The sequence below is a fragment of the Oreochromis niloticus genome, linkage group LG8, assembly GCF_001858045.2.
Source record: "Oreochromis niloticus isolate F11D_XX linkage group LG8, O_niloticus_UMD_NMBU, whole genome shotgun sequence".
In the NCBI taxonomy this organism is placed as follows: Eukaryota; Metazoa; Chordata; class Actinopteri; order Cichliformes; family Cichlidae; genus Oreochromis; species Oreochromis niloticus.
The window spans coordinates 4,657,024-4,675,677 of NC_031973.2; the positions used below are offsets into that span (position 1 = coordinate 4,657,024).

Genomic DNA, 18,654 nt, shown 5'->3' on the forward strand with positions numbered 1-18,654 from the left:
TGCCGTGGGCCTGCTCTCAGCTCATTTTAACCTGTGTGATGTCACCGCTCGCCTCTTGCAGGTGTAGCGCTGCGTTCAGGGGTTTGTCCTCTGGCTCCGGGTGTTTGAATGCAGACTTTTCATAGTTGGTCCTGAATGATCGAAGACCAGAAATCTACATTTTTACTGTCAGATTTGATGAAGTAAAACAACTTTCTGTGATCAGCGTCCTGAGTACACCACCAACTGCATCTGGAAGTGTCATCCTCACTGAAGTGTCCTGTTTTAAATCCATAACAGACCAATCAGAACACAGTAACATGCAGCTGATGATTTATGTAGAAAGTCAGATTTTCTTACAATGAAGCGCGAGGAGTTTTATTTCTGACTTACTTTGTCAGAGGTGTGAAAGGTTCACAGCATGGATTGAACGTAAGCCCAGGCTCATGGGCACCCAGGCAGTGATTAAATGGTAAGTTGAGGCATCTGCTGGAAAAATCAGCAGCACTTTGTTTGAGCAGGTTAACAGGAAATGGAGCGACTCTTCTTTTAGGGTGTGAAACTGTAGATTAAACAGCTGAAAGGAGTTTCAATGCCACAACTTCTTTTAGTGGAGAGGTGACTGGTTTAAACAGTTTAGTGGTTAATGTGTCTGCCTCACCAGTGAAAGCTCCAGTTGACTCCCAGAAGAAGACCCAGTTATCCTCTGGGATTATGTCAGGAGGAGAATAAAACATGACTGACCTGCTGTCAGGAGCCTGAAGAGGAAGCTGCTGCTTTAAAAGTACAACTAGAAGTCTTGTTTGTTACACACACCTACAATCAGCAGTTACACCAACACACACCTGGACTATGGGACGAAACTGAAACGCCACCTGGCGGCTCTGAGACGAGAGGGACCTTCCTGTTGTGACCGCTGCACCAATCCTCAGACTGACGGTTCAGAAAGCTTCATTTCAGCTGAATGATCTCCACAAGTGCACTAACCTGGCACTAAGTAACATTAGTTTGACATGGGTGACCTTTGACCTGTTACTACAGTTTAAAACGGTGTGTGAAAACTTGTTGGTTGGTTAAAACATTTATAAAAGTATTTTGGGCTTTAAAAACAAAACCTTATTTGATGAAATTGTTGTTAACAGAACGGCATTTGTGGCTGTTTATTCAAACTTGGCTCTGTTTTTATGATGCCTGCTGTGAACTTTGAACTGAAAGAAATTAAAAATAAAGTGAACACTAAAAAAAAAGCATAAACCTATAGCTATAACACTACTATTTTATCGCTGATAGCTTAAAGGTGCTTTTTGTTTCAACGTGTGAATGAAAGCATTCACCACCAGAGGGCAGCATTTCAACAGTAGGTGCATTTTAACGTTTCCAGATGTTTGCTGCTGCTCGCTTCCTGTAAAGTGTCTAATCGTTCACCAGGCTGACATTTTAAAGTAGATCACGTACTTAATCACTCACCTGATTAAATAAAACACAAGCCTTGCAGTTTTAAAAGCAATTAATCATTATTAAAAAACCTCCACCTTCTAGAGCCCGAGAAAGTTCACACACAGTGCTTCATCTTGTGGTGCAAAGTGGTATTACATCAAAGTATACAGCTGCTTCAGAAATGAAACCAAAGCTGTGTGTCTTTTAAAAAAAGGGCAGGTTTTACCTTTAATCACTGTTTAAGTGCCAGTGTTGGCCTCCAGTGACTGCTGAGGGCTCCCTGCTGCTTTGCTGATAATATTAAAGAACAGAATCATTTGGACAGATTGTGACTTTTACGTTTATTAGTGAATATCGATATAATTGTCTGCAGGTCTCAGGGTTGATTGTTGTGCAGCTGCACTATGAGGACGACCTCATACTGAACTCTGGATAAAATAAGACTAAAACAGGCCTTTTAAAAGTAATTTTTAAATTATTAGCTTAAAAATTGTTGTTATTTAAATTAAAGTGTGGTTATTTTTTAACTACAGTGAACTACCGTTTCAGCAGTGAATTACTCATAGATTTTCCCCCTCTTCATCACAGCTGTCGCATTTTGTTCGTATAAATAAAAAGGAAAAAGTTTGTCTTGTGTTTTATATTTCATAAATGCAGTAAAACACAGTTACTGTAAAGAAAATGTAAAGCACCAAATAACTTATATAAATATTTGAGTTCCACTGCCTCAGACTGAAGGTGGAAACAGAGATGAATGAGTCCCGTCTGATCTGGGAGTGATTTTTTTTTGCACTCCTTCACCATCACGGTGACTTCATAGCATTTATTTTCAAATACACATATACAGCAACAAGAATCATCATAAACCAGTTATTGAGAAAATGCACAATAACGAGAACAATCACATTTCCACAACTGTACAGCGTCAGAAGTAACCCCGAAGAGAGGAAAACAAAGAAAAACGAAAGAAGGTGACGAGTTGTTACTGTGGAAACCTCTGTGGAGATCGGCTCCCGTCCCTCGGTGCTGGCGTCAGTCCTGCACGCGGAGACGAGCGTGGAACTGGAACTAAAGAGGGTTTAGCATGCAGATTGCAAGCTTTTCGTGTGCTTGCTCGTTTAGGAAACCTTACAGCAAAGTCGGCGACCTTTTGACCCTTAATTGCACATTTTTTTATACAAAAAAAAGAAGAATTGGTACATCCGTCCAGTTCCAGAGCAAATATAAACAGGATATACAGAAAGATCGCTTTGTGAAAGGGGGGCAACAAGCAGACGGCTGTCTCTTACATGAGCTGCATGCAAGAAGCTGTTTCACTCATTTTAATGCGAGTAATGAATCAGCGGGGGGGCACATCGGGACATCTCTGAGCACATGAACTGGGTTTGTTTGCAGGGGAACGTCTTAACCTGGCTCCAGCTGGAGAACACAACAAAAACGTGACCACATATGCACTGCATGGACAAAAGCAAGTGGACGCACCTGTCTGGCTCAACCATTTAAAAGGGATCATATTTTAATCTGATGCTTGGGCACTTTTGTTGCTAAAAGGCAGGTCTACCTTCCATTTAGTAACTTTGACGGGTTTTTTCCCAGTGCCAAAAACTGCAGTTCCTCTGATGGCCACTTGAGGCTGGCTCCAAAAGAGAGTCATTCTCCAGAGACACCCATGTTCAAACAACAAACCTTACAGTAGAAATAAACACGTAATTTGATTCCAGCTATCAGCTGAAGTCGTCCTCGTGCTGTTGGCTGTTCCCTAAAGTTCCCTTTGGTGTGAAAGCACCATGAAGGCAGTGAAATCATCACCTCCTCTAAATATTCCTGTTCTGTACTTTGGTCAGTATTTACTGAGAATGTAGACACATTTTCTAAAGGTTAATTAAACACTTAGTCGTGGTTAAATGTAACGCCTCATCAAACAAATCTGAGAAAGCACCAATACGGGGCCCAATTCTGAGGTTTCTTTTTGTTGTCTGGCACCACTGTGTGCTGTGGCGTTTGGGCCTCCTCTGGCCCACCAAACACTTCCTGTGATGCTCATCAAGCCTCGCTCGTGACTTTTGGACTACCGCTAAAAATCTGCAGCAGATAAGTGCTCATGCGTCCACAAACTTTTGCCACAAAGTGCACTTTTGCTACTTTGCAGGGAGCGAGAAACACGACCAGCTGATCAGTCCTGTGTTTCAGGTGCATGTGTGTTGGATACAGACTGCCTAACGAGGTCTTCACCGTCCACCATCCGCCTGCTGTGCAACAATCACAATCTTCTCCGTACAAACGATCCATTAACAGTAAAACAGCCGCTTTGTGTGTTTGTGTCACCGCTGTGAAAACTAGTCTACCTACCTGTAAGTGTACTCAGCCTCCTCCTCACAGTTTAGCTATGAAAATGTCACTTTAAGGTTAATTTTCCCTCCTCAAGCTGTAGCGCATTTACACAGAGCAGCAAAAAAAAAGAACACTGACAGTAGCAGGCACGATACAAATGTTTCTTCATATCAAATACATGTCATATATCCACAGAGTACGATTATAAAACTGTGCCCAACACAAAGTCTCTACTCTAGCTCTTCACTTCGTCTTTTTTCTGCATTTTTTAAATCCAGGTAACGCTCCCCTCCCCCCTCCCTCACCCCTCCCTCACCTAGGACGCGGGGAGAGCATCAGAAATGAGACCGCGGAGAGGCAGCAGCCCCTCGCTTCGTCACCGAGCTCAGATAATCGATCATTCTGAGCCGAACGACTCACACGGCCAGCAGAGAACAGGAAACAGCGGGGAACAAAAACCAGCTTAAATCAGTCAAATAAAACAGAAGAAGAAATGTGGGGTTTTCACACTTTTGGACATTTTGTTTCTTAAAATTTTCATTATTTAGCTTTAGTATTCTTCCATCGCTCGACCGGGCCCTTTAACTTACATATTTAAGGTGAAATGTTCCCAGCACGCTGCAGCACACCTCTGCAGTGGAAGTTTGAACCTGTGAAAGTGCCACCACGCTGTAACCCTGCGAACACAAGAAGTCTGGATGGCACTGGTAGTGATGGTGACGTCACCGCTCGGCTTTGGTTTGGAGCGCTTGCGCTCTCCGCTGCGATTCTAATGGTTTAAATGTCAATCCTTTGGCTGGTTTAGTGTTTTAGACTCAGTCATCCGTCACGCTGACATCCACTGTAGTAAAACCAGGTCGACCCTCGAGGCCTCAGCAGCTGCAGGTCGCAGCAGACAGCACAACTTTACAGTATTGTCGCCACAACGAGCCAGCTACTTTTAAAAAACTACAAAAACCTGATGCTTCAGTGTATTTATCGATTAACAAATGTTTCGATGGCTGTTAGAACAAGCTGAAGATCACTCTCACTTACGTCTGATGCACACTCGGTTATGTTTGTCCTATTAAGCAGGGAAGAGTTAAACAGCACAGCTGCCGTTGGTAAAGGCCTCTTTCAGCCCTCCGTTAGGTGTAATTTCTCTCTTTCTTCTCGATCTCGCGGCTCTGAACGAACATCTGAGCTCGGCGCGTCCCGTAAAGTCGTGTGGAGGTGGCGCGATCAGTCGCCGTTCTCTCTGCGGTCTCACTTCCGGCCCCCACCCCCACCCCCACCCCCTCCCACCCCGCAGTCTCCTGCAGTAGCTCGAGGTGCAGCACATGTCGGGACTACACAAAGCAAAGACAGCAGTGAGGTCTGAAAGCTTTTTTTTTCTGCCTTGATGAGAAATATTTGCTACTTTTTCTTCTAACCGTTCCTCCGCCCACTTCACCAGACCCTGTATCTGATCCCTCTGCTTTAGCACAAACGGACCCCCACCCCCACCCCCGTCCCACAAACAGTCTGCATTAACCTCCATCTTCAAGGTTCTGTTTTTTATCAAAAAATAAATAAATAAAAAAGAATCAGGGGACACCCGTCACAGGTGACGCTGATAAGATACACTTCTAAAAGGGTTTACAGTCAATGTGACGGGAAACCGAGTCTTAGACGATTTAGCGGGATATGTACGGAGATCCTCAGAGGGAGGATTTTGCTCTGCTGGGGTGCTTTAACTCTTAAAGGGACACTTACAAAAGGTTCAAATTAAGTGTAGAGATCAAAGACCACAGAGAGATATTCAATACATGTTGGCCTACTGGTTAATCGGTTTTCTTTTTCAAGACCTCTAATAGCAACACCTCGACGAGATTCAAAGGTTAGTGGAGGATAAACAGTGACGGGCAGCTAAAAAAATCAAACAAAAGTCCTGTGAAAGTAACGAGGAAGGCATCACAACTCCTCTACGTGGTCGTGTGGTCGAGGCGGGGAGTGCGGCAGGCGCGTTCACAAGCCTTGTTTGGCCAGGGAGGCGGACACCTGGTCGGCCAGCGTGGAGAGCTGCGGAGAGTCGGTCATGTTGATGCTGCCAGAGGAGGACACGGTGCTGAGCTGGTGGGGGGAGTCTTCCAAGGAGACGATCTCGGCGCCGTGGTCAGTGCGGGCCTTGGCTGTCTCGCGGAAGTTCAGTTTGTGGCTCTCAATCTGTGGCGAGATCGGAGGTGAAGGTCAGACATCAGAGTGTCCGATCAGCCACGGCCTGGATTTTTCTGATTTTTAAGGACTAATGATAGTCCTGCACTACGTAATCTTTTAATTTCCTGCATTATGATTCGCCCTAAGCTGTTTACAGAAGCCAAAACCATCAAAACTGTGTGCACATGAGGTACAGTTTGCATGCATGCAACAAAAATAAAGACGTTTCCAGCTCCGGTCAATGGTTGCAGAGCGGTCACAGGAGGTTTCTGGTTGTGAGAATGAACCCTGAGCTGATTTATTGAGCTGATAAAACTTTCATGTGACCTCTTGGCCTGACTGATGATGTTAGGTTAGCTTCACAGCACAGGCCTCAGATCCTGAAAACTCATAATCAGCGCTATCCACGTCACGTCTCATAGCTGAGAGTCTGAGATGAAGCAGCTTGTAGGTACTTACAGGAGTCCTCAATCTTTATGAGAGGGTTCGTCAGGATGGGTGTGATGGGTGCTGAAGGGACAGTCGGAGGTGACTGAGGGGGGGTGACAGCGGGGGAGAGGACCGAGGGGCTGTCTGAGGTGCTCCCCTCTCCGTCTTTCCCCTTCTCCCTCTACAGAGGAGCCCCAGCAAGGAAATGAAAAGGCATGCAACAAAAATACACATGATGGTTTCAACAGAAATGAAAAATAAATAAAATAAAGCAAAACAATTGGTGAGAAAATGTAGCACAGCGTCTCAGGGCAGCTGAAGGTAAAAAAAATACAAATAAAAAATGTAAGGCGCTTGGGGGAGGAGTCAGATTCAGAGAATATAATCAGGAATTTAAAGTTTAAACAAAAAAATATTATTTTACAAGAAGAAGACAAAATTTGTGAGATAAAAAAACATTTTAAGGGAGAAAAATTGGTACAAATTAGAAAAATGTGAAACTTACTAGAAAAATCTGATGAACATATGAGAAAATTGTGATAAAATTATAAGAAAAAAAAAAACTAATTTATTATTATTGTTAAATTATTCACTGTTTTTCTCATAGTTTTTTCACATAAAAACTTTGTCTCTTTAAATTGTCCTTTTTCTTGAGATTATCTTTTTTTTTTCCCCTGTAAACTTTTAGCTCCAGTGGCCCCAAAACGCTGTCACAACAATGAAATTTGACAAGAACGACAACCAAAACTTTAAAATGAAGTGAAAATCAGCAGGATGAAGAAGATGGAAGCTTGAACAAAGGAGGGAAAAAGCAGAAAAACCAAGAAAAAAAGCTCTAAAAGCTGCTGTCTGTGTGACACCCTCACTAACGTCAGTGTGGCTGTTAGAGATTAACTGAAACATTCTCACTGTTTTAAGCTTTGCTGTTTCTGAGAAGTGAAACGTGCTGTGTTGCTGAGTGTGTTTCACCCACAGAGACGCAGAAGAGCTGAAAGCTGGTTTTCCGACGAAGACAGCCGAGCACTGAAACATGCTTGAGGCCAAATGGTGCCAAACTTTAGTTAATTTTAATTGAATTTTAATTATATATGTATGTCTTCAAATTAAAGGTATGTAGGGAAGAAAAGTTATTTTCAGTTCCAGAATTTCTTAATGTTTTAAATTTTGCTTTTGAAGTTTTTAGCTGCAAATTTTATGTCTCATTTTATATTTTACTCTTTTACAGTTTTAAATATTTTTAGGATCAGTTTCACTTTTCCTCCAACAAGCGATCCAGTGTCTTCCACACAGCATGTAAACTGCATTAGCAGTAAAAGAATAAATTTTTAAAAATCTGATATTTAACTTTAAATTGGTCTCTTAGCTTAGAATAAGACGACAAGCTTGTAGAAATTTGAATGTAGTGAAGATCAAAATGTTTGTTTTCCAATTTCATTTTTTTCTTTGCGCTGTTGGCACAGATTGGTCTCCATACAGAACCGTGAAGAAGCGCCACGGTGCACTGAGCGTTTTGCTTTTAGCCTGCAGAGAGCGCATTGGTGGATTTTTACTTCACCTTCTTCTGTCCGCCTCCAGGAACGTGGCTGATGTTGCCCAGAGAGCCCACTTTGGACTGAACTTTAAACTCCAGCTTCTCGTTTTTGATCTCAATGTTTCCACCACCTAAAAAAAATAATAATCTGAGTGCAGCACCATTATTAAAGAAGTGGAAGAACTTGTACTGGTACTTAGTGTAAGAACCAGCATCAGTAAATTTCCTGCTTTTAAAATCAAACAATCAGAGCTACAGAAGTTTAACTAGTAACCAGTTTTTGTTAATATTAAGAAAACCATCATTAAAAAATGTTTTACTAAAATAATCACAGCTGCCTGAGACCTTCAGGCAGTGACCGAGGCAGTGTTTGCGGGTCGGCTCTCCAAGCCGCTTTGCAACCCACCTCCACCCCAGCTTCTTTGGTTAATGCTTTTCATAGTATTCATAGCAGAGGCAAGAACATAAATTACTACGTGTGGTATTGCATTTACATTGAAGGTGAGGGAGACTTCTACTACTAATTATATTGTCGTTATGTACTCATCACCTAAAATTAAGCAGAAAGTTGGAATAATAATTTACCCGGCTTGTGATGAATGTTGTCCTTTGAGCCACACTTAGATGTAACGTTGCTCAGATCGATCTTTTTGTGCACAATTTGAACCTGAGAGGAAAAAAACAGCACAAACAGAGTTTGAATGCAGACCAGCAGAGTCAGCAGCTCTGAAGTCGCCCTGCATGCAGCCACCGAGGAACTGATCCTATAAAACCGGCCTGTTAGTAAAACTGTTCCTGAAAGCAGGTTCAACAGTCTGAGTCGTACTTTAAACTCGCGTTGGGCCTCTGTCTCTAAACGTGGGAACTTTTAGTGAATCAACACCTTTGTTTTTAGATAAGAGCGACTCAGTCAATAACATGAAATCAGATGATGATTTATGGGGGACTGTGTGGAGTTGCTGCTTTTGCCACTGTGCATCTGGTCTTTAAATTGAAGGCTTCACTTGTTGCATGATGACCAATCATTTTTTAAACATGTATTAATAATAAATCTGTGATTTCCGTCTTTCTCCTTACATTTACGACAGACTTGACTATAAAAACCTGCTTTCTGGAACCGGGTTATGGAAGGAAACACAGATCAACAGCACTGACTAACAGACTGGATTAATGGTTAAAGTTTTAATCTGAGCGGGGCGACCTTACCCCAGTGCAGAAAAACAAGTGACCATCTTCTGCACTAACTGATAAAAGCCAGATTTCAGCAGCCATGCATCACCATGCATGGATAGATGATGTCACTCTTGGCCGTTTGTCTGCAAACACAGAGCGCTCAGTCTCTCAGAGCTGAGGTCACCTCAGCGTGGACGACAACAGGCACTGTTTGGTGGAGAAGCCGAGGACAGCGAGGCTCTTTGTTACCCGATCGGGACACTTTGAGGGGACAATTAGTTCACTTCACATCAAGGTTTTAGGACTTTTTAAAATAAAAACGCCCACAAACAGGATTCATGCGTGTGGCTTCAGGGGCAGATTTGAGGGCAAAGATTCAACAGAGTTATTGGGCTTACATGAGACCCAGAGCATTGCATAACACGGTAGATCCACTAAACTAAGAAGACTCTGATTTAGGAACTACAGAGCATCTAAACCAGTGAAAGAAAAGTGCTGGGAGGGCGGTTTAGTGCTGTTCTAGTATGAAATGCTCAGATCTGTTCATGTGTTCAGTAAAACTGTTAATGGGAGAAGCTGACGGGTCAGCTTTGGGAGGTCAGAAGGGCTGGACACAGACGGGAGGATCTGTGCTCCTTTCTGAGGATGCGTTCAGTGGAAGCACACCTCTACTCACATTGCCACCACCGGGTACATGTTTTATATTATCTTTGGAGCCACACCGGGACTGCACATTGCTCAAGTCCAACTTCTTATCGAGAATTTGCACCTGGAAAGTTGATATGTGGGGGGAAAAAAACACAGTTATGGTGGAGAAATCCAAGAGCTGCGAAAGAAGACGATTACTGGAGAGGAAGTTAAATGTTGGAGGGACGAGTTTGAGGCTCAGGGGAGCGAGAGCTGACCGAGATACTCGAGACCCTCGTGAGGAGACGTCCACACATCACCGCGCTGGTGCTTTGAAGTCATTACAATCAGGTGAAGCATTTCAGAGGTTTTCAAACTGTACAGAGCGGAAAACCATCAAGTTAGACCTCTGAGGCCCAAGTCATCATAGGTGATGACCCCAACTCTAACCTGGAGGAAAACAGGTTTTTATTTTATTTTCTCTAAACTGTTTTCCACATTTTTGACAATCGAGGGAAAAAATGAAACGATCAGAAAAAAGTTGAAGGTAACCCTGTGATGAGTTTGACCTTACAGGGTTGAGACTTTTCATTAGCAAAAAAACAAAAACGGTGTACGAAAGAGATCGATGAATACACAGAGAGATGACAGCACCAATTATAAATGCAAAAATATCACACTGACACTCATCAGATACTTTTTTAGATAAATCTTCTTCAACTGCTCCTCACTGCAGGTATCTGTCATGGTTTGATGCTGTGTGGCAGGCTAGGTCAGGACCAAACGCAGGACACTCACAGGGAAAACTTAACTCAAAGCGGCAGCTTTATTTTCTGGGAAAAATAATCCATAAAATAAACAGAAAACAAACCGAAACTTGAAGATAGAAACTGGAAACTAAGACGTTAACACTGGGAGGCTAGAAAACCAGGAGCACGGAGGAAACACACAGCAGAGCGAGTACAACACAGGGCTTAAATACACAAGGGAGTAACAAGGGAATGGGAAACAGGAGGGAAACACAGCTGGGATTAATCTGATATAACGAGACGGGGAGGAAGTAAAACCAATCACATGACAGCAACCCGATGCATTGAGGCATGTAGACATGGTGAAAGACCCACTAAAGGGCATCAGACTGGGGGGAATAAAGGTGATTTAAGAGACTGAACATGGCGTGGTTGTTGGTGCTAGCAGAGTATTTGAGAATCTGTTCATCTTTTCCCCACACATCCATCTGTGGGTTCACAGAGAACTCTAAATGCACAACACGTCGAACCTTGAGGCAGATGGACTGCAATTAGACAACAGAAGACTGAAAAACGTTGCCTGGTCTGATGAGTCTCTGCTGCGACATTCAGGTGGTAGGGTCAGAACTGAAAGCACGGATCCATCCTGCCTCATATGAATGGTTCAGGATGGACGAGGTGGTGTAACGGTGTGGAGGATATTTTCTTGTTGCTGCTCACCATCTCTGGCATCATACTCACAGGTACTTTGGAAAAGATCAAGATTATTTACCACGACTGCTCTTTTTACAGAATTTGTAAAAATGTATTCAACATTTCCTCTTTTGATTGAGTGGATGTGCTTAAACTTTAACTGAACTGATAAAGTTGTAGATTTAGTCGTGTCAGACTCTGAAAACCTCTGAAATCCTTCAGTCTGGATGGAAAAGTGCACAGGTGAGGGGGAGACTGTTAACCCTTTGAGTCACAGAGCAGCGAGGCTGCAGGGGAAGCCTGGCGTATTTGGGTCCACGTGACATTTTCAGTACATAATCAGTTGATTCTGATGAGGTCAGGTATCTGCTGATTTTCATAGAATGGCGCTATCGTAATGACAGGAAGTTGCTTTTTTATGTAAAACAAACTGAACTGCACTTGTAAATGATGCAACAGGCTTTGTGAATAATCCCTTTTCTTGTGCCTTTGTGGAATTTGTGGGACTTCTTTTAAAGCTACAGTCTCTCTCACCTTGCCTCCACCAGGCGTGTGCTTTAGGTTGTCTTTAGAACCGCAGCGAGATTGGACGTAACTTAAGTCCAGCTTCTTCTCAAGGATTTTGACCTGCAACAAGACAAAAAAAAGTAAATTCTTCAGGAAATAAAACGAGACGAGCTGGGGGAAGGGAGTCAGCCCGAAAGGAGGAAGTGAGATGGTGAAAGAGATCTTGGCGTTAAAGCTGCCATCTGTAACTCTGCATATTTGTCACACTTCGAGGAAGTCATCAGTTTTCTGACGACTTTAGTGCAGCAGATTGCAAAAATAGCGATGTTTTAATGCAGCTGCAGAGTTTCAAACAGATGTTTTTAGCAAGGGTATTAAAGTTAATTAAAACTTAATTAAGTGTAAAAAAAAAAAAATCTTTTTAGAAACAGAAATATGAATAAAAACAAAAAGCAACTAAGAAAATACAGTGCACTCACAAAATAACTTAAATGAAAAAGAAATAATAAAAATTGTATTAATTTTTTTTTTAAATTGCTCAAATTTGTCAACATAACCAACTCGAGGAGGCTCAGCTGTGTTAATGTTAACTGGGAGAGAGCGAGGTATTTGTTAAATATCAGAACAATGTAACAGTGTTTTTGTTTTTTTGTTTTCTGTGTTAAAAGCAAATCAATAATCAGTATAATGTTAAAGATGCCAGCTTTAGCACAGTACGTCACCAGTTTTCAGTGAAAGAATTAAAATCATATAAAAACTTCAGTCTTATGTGCATAGACTGTATATAAATGATAGACGTAGCTTCTGGGTCTGAACAGTGAACTGAAATAAACCTGCATTCTTTCTGTGTCCAGCAGAGGGCGACTCCTGTAGTGGCAAAAAGCAGTTTTTGTTAGGTACAGCTGTCCTTCTGCTCATAATGCAATAACTAATTAGCCAATCACGTGGTAGCAACTCAATGCTTACGACTGAATGGACTCAACAGCTATTTTTCTTCATTTTTTTTCTTTTCTTTTTTTCTTAGATTTGAGCTTATTACGGCCATAAAGCATCGTCAGTCTGCTAATGCAGTGTGATTGGTCTGTTAGGTCTGTCTAACAGGCGTAGAGACTATTTGGCAACCACCCAGCATCCACCTGGTCGTTACAGAAAACTGTGTATTCACCAGCTGGTTGCTGGCTGATGCAAAAAAGGTTCTGCACCCACAACCTCCTTGTTATTGCTTTAGTTGCTAGCAGAACGCCGCAGTCACCCATAGTTTGTACGGTAGGAGCCGACTTGTCTGTTTGTGGAGCCGTCGTGAAACTTGAGAAAGTGCATCACAGTTGCACTTTTTGAAACACGCTGGTTGCAGCAGCAGGACAACTTTTACTCTGAAGGTAAAACATTTCTGGTTGGTGCAGACAAGTTGCCGTCTTCCATGCTAACTACAGGTGACAATCTGCTAATGACCAAAGCAATAAAAAGGTGGTTTCCAGTGCAGCACCATATACCTCTGGGACTGTCAACAAAGTCCAGTAGTGGTTACTAGAAAAGAAAGCTAATGATTATATTGGTGGCTGTGTCTAGGGCTGTCCTTCCTTGGGATCTGGAAGACGCTGCTGCATTGCATACCTCAGTTTCTCAGCCAAAACAAAGGCGTCAAAGACCAAAACAAACAGCTCAAGGCTGTTAAATGGGACTCAGCCAACCAGGGTGAGTGATGCCACAGTGGCTACATCCATCTTTTATATACAGTCCATGCCGATTAGGGATATTGAGCAGATTGTGTTTCCACATCCGAGTCCACCTTCTGATCGGATCATTAGAGGAGAGCACTTTGCTTTTACCAGGAGTTAGTTTCTGATGGTCATAACTGCAGAGATACTCAAGAGTCTGGAGTTGAGTTCATCCCCCAGTTACTCACATTGCCGCCACCGGGTACATGTTTGATATTGTCTTTGGAGCCACACTTAGACTGCACATTACTAAAGTCCAACTTCTGATCAAGGATTTGTACCTGGAAAAGTGAAAATGTCAGCTTTTAGATTTAGAGTTTAGACTTGATTTGATTATAGAAGTGGGGAGAAACTCGTGCGGGAGTGTGACCGCATGCGGGGTTGGGGAGAGTCGATAATTCAAAGTGTGCATTGGTCTTCACTTCTTCTCATTTCTTTACTTGTCCAACACTGGCCGGAACCAGAGACTGATTTTCAGCTCTTCTGGCATCTACCAGAATAAAGACTTTTTAGTTTGAACTCTGAATGAAGCTGAATTATTTATTTTGGTCCATAAATATCACAACACGTGATCCTTTGAGTTTCATCAGTAAAACATCAGACACGTGACTGCACCCTGAGTAAAATTAGACCAAAGACGTGCATGGCTTTAGCTAAAATAAACCTCTAGCGCCACACACACACACACACACACACACACACACACACGACATCACACTGAGCTGCAGACTGGAGTTTTACTTCCACAAACATTTCTGAGAGACACGGCTGCCCCGGGATGATTAGAGCTAAACAACAGTGAAATAAAAAAATAACAATAATAATAAAAGATCTTTTTAAAAAAAGTTACATTGTGTCCTTATCAAAACTAACCCGATTAAAATAATCTTTAGTGTATTTGTCTGTTGAGACCTGAGGTGTGCGGATTATTGTGAGTCAGCCTGACCTGTGTTTGTATAGTAACGCCTGAACTTATAAAATCTCACCCTGACAAATCATCATCATCTAGTCTTCTTCTTTCGGTTCCTCTTTTTAGGGTCACCACACAGACCATCTGCCTCATCCCAGCATCCTCTTTTCCCACTTACCTTCACTACATCCTCCTTACATCTTCACTGTTACACCTGTCTCCCTCACCTGTCTGTGCTCTTCTCTCCAAGTTAAACTAACTAGTTAATCTGTGTGCTCTTCATTCTCTTCAGAGCTGCCGTTCCCTGAAATAATGCCTTATATGTAATAATAAAAGTAACAATGGAACAAGTAAAAACTAAATGAGCAAATCCACTCTGGAAACTAACACGAAGGGAAAAGGTAGGTGGAAGGAACAACAAAAGGTTCAGGGCCTTGTTTGTTGGTATTAACACTCAAGCATGTAAAATGACCGAGTGGGGTCATCAGATTTTAAACAAAACTGATTTGCAGTTTTTAATAGAGGTGCTTCTCAGACCTGAAAACTGGACACAACCTTAACTTCCTGCCTGATTTCACCACGTTGTTGTGCAGAAATATCAGCTGATTCTGAGGAACTTTTCCCAGATTTGACCGTTTTTATAAATGGAACAACTCTCGAGGCTCTCGGTCTGCATGGTTCACTGCAAAACATCACAATGTTTAATTACAATGTAGCGATTAAAAGAGGAAGAAATGATGTTAAAAACAGCTTTGTGGCTATCTGCGCTACACCAATAGGCCAAAATGAAACGCTGCAGAAACAGAGGGACAAATTTGTGGTAGGAAAAGGTTTTATGATTAAAAACCCCCAATGGCACATAGAAATATACGCCTGGATCGTAGACGACTCCACTCAGTCACGTGAATGTTAAAACTCTAATCTGCAAACTCAGTGGGCAGTGTTCTGTGGGGGGGTGTATTCAGAGTATTTCCCGGGTTACCTTTCCCCCTCCGGGCTGATGTTTGATGTTTTCTGTGGAGCCGATCTTGGACCTGACGTTCTTCAGGTCTGGCAGCGGCACCGCGGCGGCCAGAGGAGCCGGTGGGCGGCTCTTCAGCGAGCCCGGGGATTTGGGGGTGGAGCGCACCACAGCCACCTTCTTCACTTTGTTGGCCTCGGCCCCCGACTTTGCAGAATTTGATTGGCTAGCCGGGGATTTGGGAGTGCCGGGGCTGCTCTGTCCACTCCTGGCATCTTCAGGAACCAGAGAAATTATAGGTTAGGAGGTTTACAGCGTGATGAGTCATGCATGTAGAAGAAATCATTAAAAAATAATAAAAAAATAAAGCATACTAGGAGCTCTACTGGCTAAAAGCTGGCAGAGTTTGATCCAGAAACAGCAGATCAGACCGTGGCATTGTGGCCATGCGAGGCTGGAAGCGATTTCTAATCATTTGCTTGATTTTATTTTATTTTTTTACCTTTTTCATTTTTTGGAGTGAGGGATTTGTTGGCACGAGCTACATCACAGAAAATATAACACATCATTACCGCATAGTCCAAAAATATGGAAGCCTATATTAAAGTAATATTTTAAAAATGAGCTTTAAGAGCAGACTAAATAATTATTTTACCCGTTAGGCGCCATTCTTTCTTTGAAGAGTTTCTCTGCACTGCTGTTTAGCCACCGACAAAATTTCTGTTATTCATTCACTTTGTTGCTTTTGGATTTTGGGGGGAGATTATTTTATGCATGTTTCTGTGATTTAGTAAAGAATAATGACATTTCTACTGGTACATAAATCACATTTATGCAAAGAGTCCACTGATTCTTGGTTAGATGTGGGCAGTTTCCTAAACATGGATCCAGTCACACAGAGACTGGTCAGCGACCTCTACCAGCTGGTTGGCATGTGGTTGCTGGAGGCTGCTTGGACCTAAAACCTGCTTGTACCTTCTGAGATGGTGAGGCACAAGCACTACAGCACGGCCAGCGTTGCAGACAGCTCGGTGTCTATCAGGGACTACAAGTGACTGCAGAATTCTGCAAGCAACCAAAGCGACTACCACTAGGAACCTCTAACAACCACTCCCAGCCAGTTGGCGAACACGTATTTTCCAGATGGATGGATCTCATTCAATCAGGATTTGGCCCAGAAGATGACATCCAGCAGAGAATTACAGAAGGTGTGAATAAGAAGGGTCAACACTGTAAATATTGACTCTCTGCATAAAAAAATTACCGAAATATTTAACTGAAAAGGGCAACCACATTCTGCAAACTAAAAGTAAATTTACAGCCAAACCCCTTTTGCTGTAAAAATGAGCATGTTTCAGATTTAAATTATATGGCTAATAGAGTCCGCTTTAGGCTTCCATACTAAAATCAATAAAATCAAAGTTGAGTTTAGCACAAAGTCCTCGGATCATACCTGGTTGAGCTGCAGTTCTGGCAGAAGTTTTGGCCCCTGGAGTCTGAGACTTTGCACCACTCTGAAAGTCACCACAACAGTATTTTAGTTTCCAGCAGAGACTTCTTTACATTTACTTGGAGATGGTTGAACGCAGTAACATCGCACACTAATCAGTGACGAACTGATGAGTCGTTTCTTCGTATAATGTTTGGTGATAATACAGGGAGGAATCAGGTTCCACACCATGTTTTTCTTTGACCTTTTCAAACAAGATTGAGTCAGCGAGTGTGAAGAAAACTGAGCGCGAGTCAGTCGGCTCACGTCTGAGCTCTAAACTGCATTCAGACCTGTACTTACTCCGGGCTGCCTTGGCCCTGTGCTGCTGACTTTAATGGGGATCGAGCTGTGGCCATTTCGGGAGGATGCGGGTGATTTGGTGCCCTTGGCGGTTATGGACGGTCTTTGAGGGGAAGAGGTCGGTGTGGTGGCAGTTTGAGTCTTTTTCATGAAGAGGAAGAAATGAATGAAAAACAAAAGGTCTAATGACAATGACCACAAAACAAAAGAATGATTAAAAATAACTGAAAGGTGATAAAAATAAAGGATTTTTTTATGACATGAATAAAATGTTCTGGTTTATTATAACTTGGATCTTGTATCTACACAAACACACAAACATCTGGTCACATATTACAAATAGAATCTTTTTTATTCATTTACACTGCATGTAGTGCCAAGAGATGGGATAGTCCTAATATGGTCATCTCAGGCACAGAAGCCCCACCTCCCTGCTGTTTAGATGGGGCGTCCAATCCAATTTATTCTTATTATTATTATTATACTTAGAAGTTGAAGGGGATGTGCTCTTGGGCAAATCAGGCAGGTGCATGAAGCAGCTTTTATAGAGTCGTTGGTTCAAGTCAAGAGGCATCATCCTGGGAAACGAGGCCAGTGCCTAAAAACTGCAGTTCCTCTTGTGGCCACTTGAGACTTGCTCCAAATGTGAGTGAATCTCCATAGACTCGCATGTTAAAATGTCCAACACAGACAGGTGTAGCTGCTAGCTGTTTATTATGAATCACCTCTACTAATTGGAGTCCACCAGGTTTTTGATATTGGTGCTTTTGTAGCATTTTCATGGGATTATCCAACAAATATTATAGTTTGCAGTGTTTGTGCTCCAGTTTGAGCTAAACTGCAGTATTTTCTTAGTCGGATAATAAAACAGTAATTACTGAGAGCTCAACACTGTCGCTGGAAGGAGTTCAGTTAAATGTTGAATATATGTGATAGACATGGGTAATAATATGTCGTGTTTGTTAACTAAAGAAAATAAAACCAAAAGTTTTAATAAACCAGAATTTTTCACAACAAATAAAAGGCGTAAAGAAATGAGCCGCTGAACCTGAAAAACTGCCGTTGGTGACGTACCTTATCTCCGTTATCCATCACTCCTTGAGCTATAGAAAAGAAATAGAAGCAAACTTTAGCTTTTGGCACCTTTTTTTAAAAGTTTAATATCTATATTTTTTTATACCAAGTGCATAATTAACTTTGCTTCATGAGCGTGCCAGAATGCATTATGGAAGTGATATGATGCTTCGAGGGCAGAATGCATAGGAAAGATATGGTTGCAGCATGCAAGAAAACACATAAAACAAAAACGTGGCTTTTTTTTAGGGCTGCATAACCAGCAAAGTGAGCAGAGATGGAGAGATGAAAGAAAAAAGCTAAAGTGGGGGGAGGGAGGACGACAAGCTTCTCCTCGGGTCAAAGTTAACGTCCATAGAAACACTTCGGAGGGAGAGTGCTGCATAACACAGAGCAGAAGCTGCGCTGGAAATCAAAGGAGTGGAAGGAGTTAACTGAAGAGGACTGGTTCTGAACTGGTGAACATGACAGCACACAGACCTTTGAAAACAGCGACCGGCACCAAAGACTTTCTGGCTCGGGTGCTTTGGGGGGGCGTTTTCTGGAGCTCGGCGGTGCCGGTGGTCTG

The 18,654-nt window shown here is 42.4% G+C and overlaps 1 protein-coding gene across 27 annotated transcripts in view; it reads right to left on the reverse strand.

Moving 5' to 3' along the window:
* Positions 1-2,180: 2,180 nt before the first annotated feature.
* mapta (microtubule-associated protein tau a) overlaps positions 2,181-18,654 on the reverse strand; it is a 36,546-nt gene continuing 20,072 nt past the window's right edge. For 13 of the 27 annotated variants that reach the window (XM_025909891.1, XM_025909890.1, XM_025909886.1 and 10 more), the window contains 10 exons: positions 18,087-18,115; positions 17,013-17,153; positions 16,674-16,734; positions 15,242-15,495; positions 13,538-13,630; positions 11,659-11,751; positions 9,732-9,824; positions 8,468-8,549; positions 7,907-8,013; positions 2,181-5,931 (listed from right to left, as the gene is read on the reverse strand). In XM_025909891.1, coding sequence (XP_025765676.1) covers positions 5,734-5,931; positions 7,907-8,013; positions 8,468-8,549; positions 9,732-9,824; positions 11,659-11,751; positions 13,538-13,630; positions 15,242-15,495; positions 16,674-16,734; positions 17,013-17,153; positions 18,087-18,115 — 1,151 coding nt within the window. In that variant the 3' untranslated portion in view covers positions 2,181-5,733. Of the gene's footprint in view, positions 5,932-6,381; positions 6,533-7,906; positions 8,014-8,467; positions 8,550-9,731; positions 9,825-11,658; positions 11,752-13,537; positions 13,631-15,241; positions 15,496-16,673; positions 16,735-17,012; positions 17,154-18,086; positions 18,116-18,654 lie in introns of all 27 variants that reach the window. The other 14 variants (XM_025909900.1, XM_025909899.1, XM_025909897.1 and 11 more) reach the window with 6 other exon arrangements.